The sequence below is a fragment of the Priapulus caudatus genome, unplaced genomic scaffold (genome assembly GCF_000485595.1).
Source record: "Priapulus caudatus unplaced genomic scaffold, Priapulus_caudatus-5.0.1 Scaffold417, whole genome shotgun sequence".
NCBI lineage: Eukaryota > Metazoa > Priapulida > Priapulimorpha > Priapulimorphida > Priapulidae > Priapulus > Priapulus caudatus.
In genome coordinates this window covers 164,198-166,781 of record NW_014577478.1, presented here as the reverse complement: position 1 = coordinate 166,781, position 2,584 = coordinate 164,198, and the positions used below count along the sequence as shown (strand labels likewise).

At 46.1% G+C, this 2,584-nt stretch overlaps 1 protein-coding gene across 1 annotated transcript in view; it reads left to right on the top strand.

Annotated features, from left to right (window-relative positions):
* The window catches only part of LOC106810186 (collagen alpha-1(XXII) chain-like), a 41,609-nt gene that overhangs the window by 28,364 nt on the left and 10,661 nt on the right, over positions 1–2,584 (top strand). The window contains exons 9-12 of the mRNA XM_014813467.1: positions 129–236; positions 1,100–1,153; positions 1,537–1,590; positions 2,231–2,389. Coding sequence (XP_014668953.1) covers positions 129–236; positions 1,100–1,153; positions 1,537–1,590; positions 2,231–2,389 — 375 coding nt within the window. The remainder of the gene's footprint in view (positions 1–128; positions 237–1,099; positions 1,154–1,536; positions 1,591–2,230; positions 2,390–2,584) is intronic.

Below are 2,584 nucleotides of genomic sequence, written 5' to 3'. Positions count from 1 at the left end.
GTGTGTGTGTGTGTGTGTGTGTGTGTGTGTGTGTGTGTGTGTGTGTCTGTGTGTGTATGTGTGTGTGTGTCTGTCTGTGTATCTGTCTTAGAGAGATTGATGAATGTAACTCGTGTTTCTGCTTTCAGGGTCTTGAAGGACAGATCGGCATGCCGGGAAGGGAAGGCGCTCCAGGGCTTGACGGGATGAGAGGAGCTCCAGGCATCGACGGACCCCCGGGCCGCGACGGTGCCGACGTAAGCAGTAACCCAATCCCCCATCATCCGACCCCCTGCCATCATTAAGATTCTTAAGCTCATTAGATATAATTAATCGTATCTCTCAATATAGCTCGTGTGTGTGTGATCCCCATGTCAGGTTCTTTCTTGCACCCCTAGTCCTAACCGCGCTCTTCCAATGTCAGGGCTCTTCCCTCTCTCTCAACAATCGCTCTTCCCAGGACCGTATAGACTTCGGAGTTGGCGGGGAAGGGGTAGCCGCTACCCCTAGAGCTTGGAGAAAAAATAAAATACGTACGTAAATAACCGTCAATTAAGTATCAAAATCCCCATCATCCGCCCTCGTCTTCGACCTTTCCCCCGACACACTTAGCACGTTGACTGGTAGCTGCGCGCCCTGCCTTGTCATTACTCAGCTGTCGTCCTGATGGTTTGCCTCTCCTGGAATTTGCTCTTGCTACAGTTGCTGTTTTCATGTGAAACTGGCTCGATTGCACGTTGAACAGCAGCGGAGTCACGTTCCCGGGGCCCGTTTTCAGAAACAAAATTAGTCTTAACATTAGTTTTAACATTAACAATTTCTCCTATATACCGTCGACATCACTTTGTTTCGTATTGTTATGAGAAAATCTGCTACGATTTTTCATTCTTGTAACTTCGCAGCGTTTCTGTCAACGGTCTAAGAGAAAAAGTTCATGTTAAGACTAATGTTAAGACTAATTTTGTTTCTGACAACGGGCCCCCGATAGACAGCTGCCACCGATGCCTCTACTTTCTTCGTGTATTTCGGAATTCCGATGTAAATTTTTGCGCGCAAACGGTTTGTAGATATGCCGGTAAACACTGGCTACGTACTCATTAATGCACTGTTTGTCCACCAGGCGGTGTCAGGAGCACAGGCACCACCTGGTATGCCGGGAAGCGTAGGCCCGCAGGTAAGCCTTCCCCAGAAGCGGATATGATCCTTCACCTTTCCCAGTTTTCACGAAACGCTACGATATCCTTCCCGGTAACTCTATCGCCTCGCTCTTATGTTCATCTACGCTTGTAGACTGCAGACTTTTATTGGAAACCGCACGAACAGTCCAGTGGACTCGGAAAAAAATCGTGCTTATTTGGTTACAAGAATATGACTTTGCAGAAATGTAGCGTTTAATTTGGCTGAAGGAAACACGATATCTTTTCACATTTTTCAATTTACGAAATTTACGTTGACATTTTTTCGAAATATATGATGATGGAGATACGTGTTTAATATTTCGCCGTGAAGAGCTCCTCTAAGCTTCACATCGTGCGTGTGTGTATGTGTTGTTTGCAGGGGGCTCAGGGACCGCCTGGTGACACAGGCCATCCAGGAGCCTACGGGCCAAAGGTCAGTTTTGCTGCCATGTGGCTACTGTCTTTTTGTTACATCGAACGTTAGAATTAACTTTAGAGTGAGAATTAATGTTCGCGTTGAAGTTAACCTTAGATTTAATGTTAGAGTTTGAGTTAACGTTAGGGTTAATGCTACAGTTTGAGTTAACGTTAGAGTTAATGCTAGAGCTTGAGTTAACGTTAGAGTTAATGTTACAGTCAGCGTTGACATTAACGTTAGCGTGACAGTTACATCCACGACGACGTCGGTCGAACAATGTCGCATCGTGTCGTGTTTCTATCACCCAGCAGCTAAAGCGGCTTTTCTATCACAAGGTTTTGCCGTAACCCGATTTGCTTTCTATAATGTCAGAGGTATTTACACTTTCGGTGTAATCAACGTTGTAACGCGCTTACTGAAATCCGTTTTGTGTGAAATCCGTGACATATGACTTCCGCGTGAGATTTCGAACGTTTCACACAAAAATATCCTGCTAGCGAGGAAGGCTAGTGAAAGATATTATATGAAGAGTTGCTATAACATTGTGCTACTAACGTATAATAAACAATATAAATTTACTTGAATTTGTAAAAAAAATTATGACGGAATTTTAAGAAAGTTTAAAAAAAATCGTCTGCTCACGTCGTATTTGTAGGGCGACGGGGGCGAGCGAGGAATGACAGGGATGCCTGGGGAGCACGGCATCCCGGGGGAGAAGGGAGATGCTGGCCCACCGGGCAGGTCGGCCACGTCAGCAGAGGTTGGCGTCGGAGTGAAGGGCGAGAAAGGAGAAATGGGACAGCTTGGTTTTCCGGTAAGCTTGCTTCCGGTAAGATGCAATATGTTATCTCTATCATTGTCACCATCCATCATCATTAACACCGTCACTGCCACCACCACTAGCAGCAGCAGCAGCAACAACATATACTCCCTTGAATTCAATCGCTCTCGCCTTCTCGTTCTCTCCCCCCCCCCATCTCTCTCTCTCTCTCTCTCTCTCTCTCTCTCT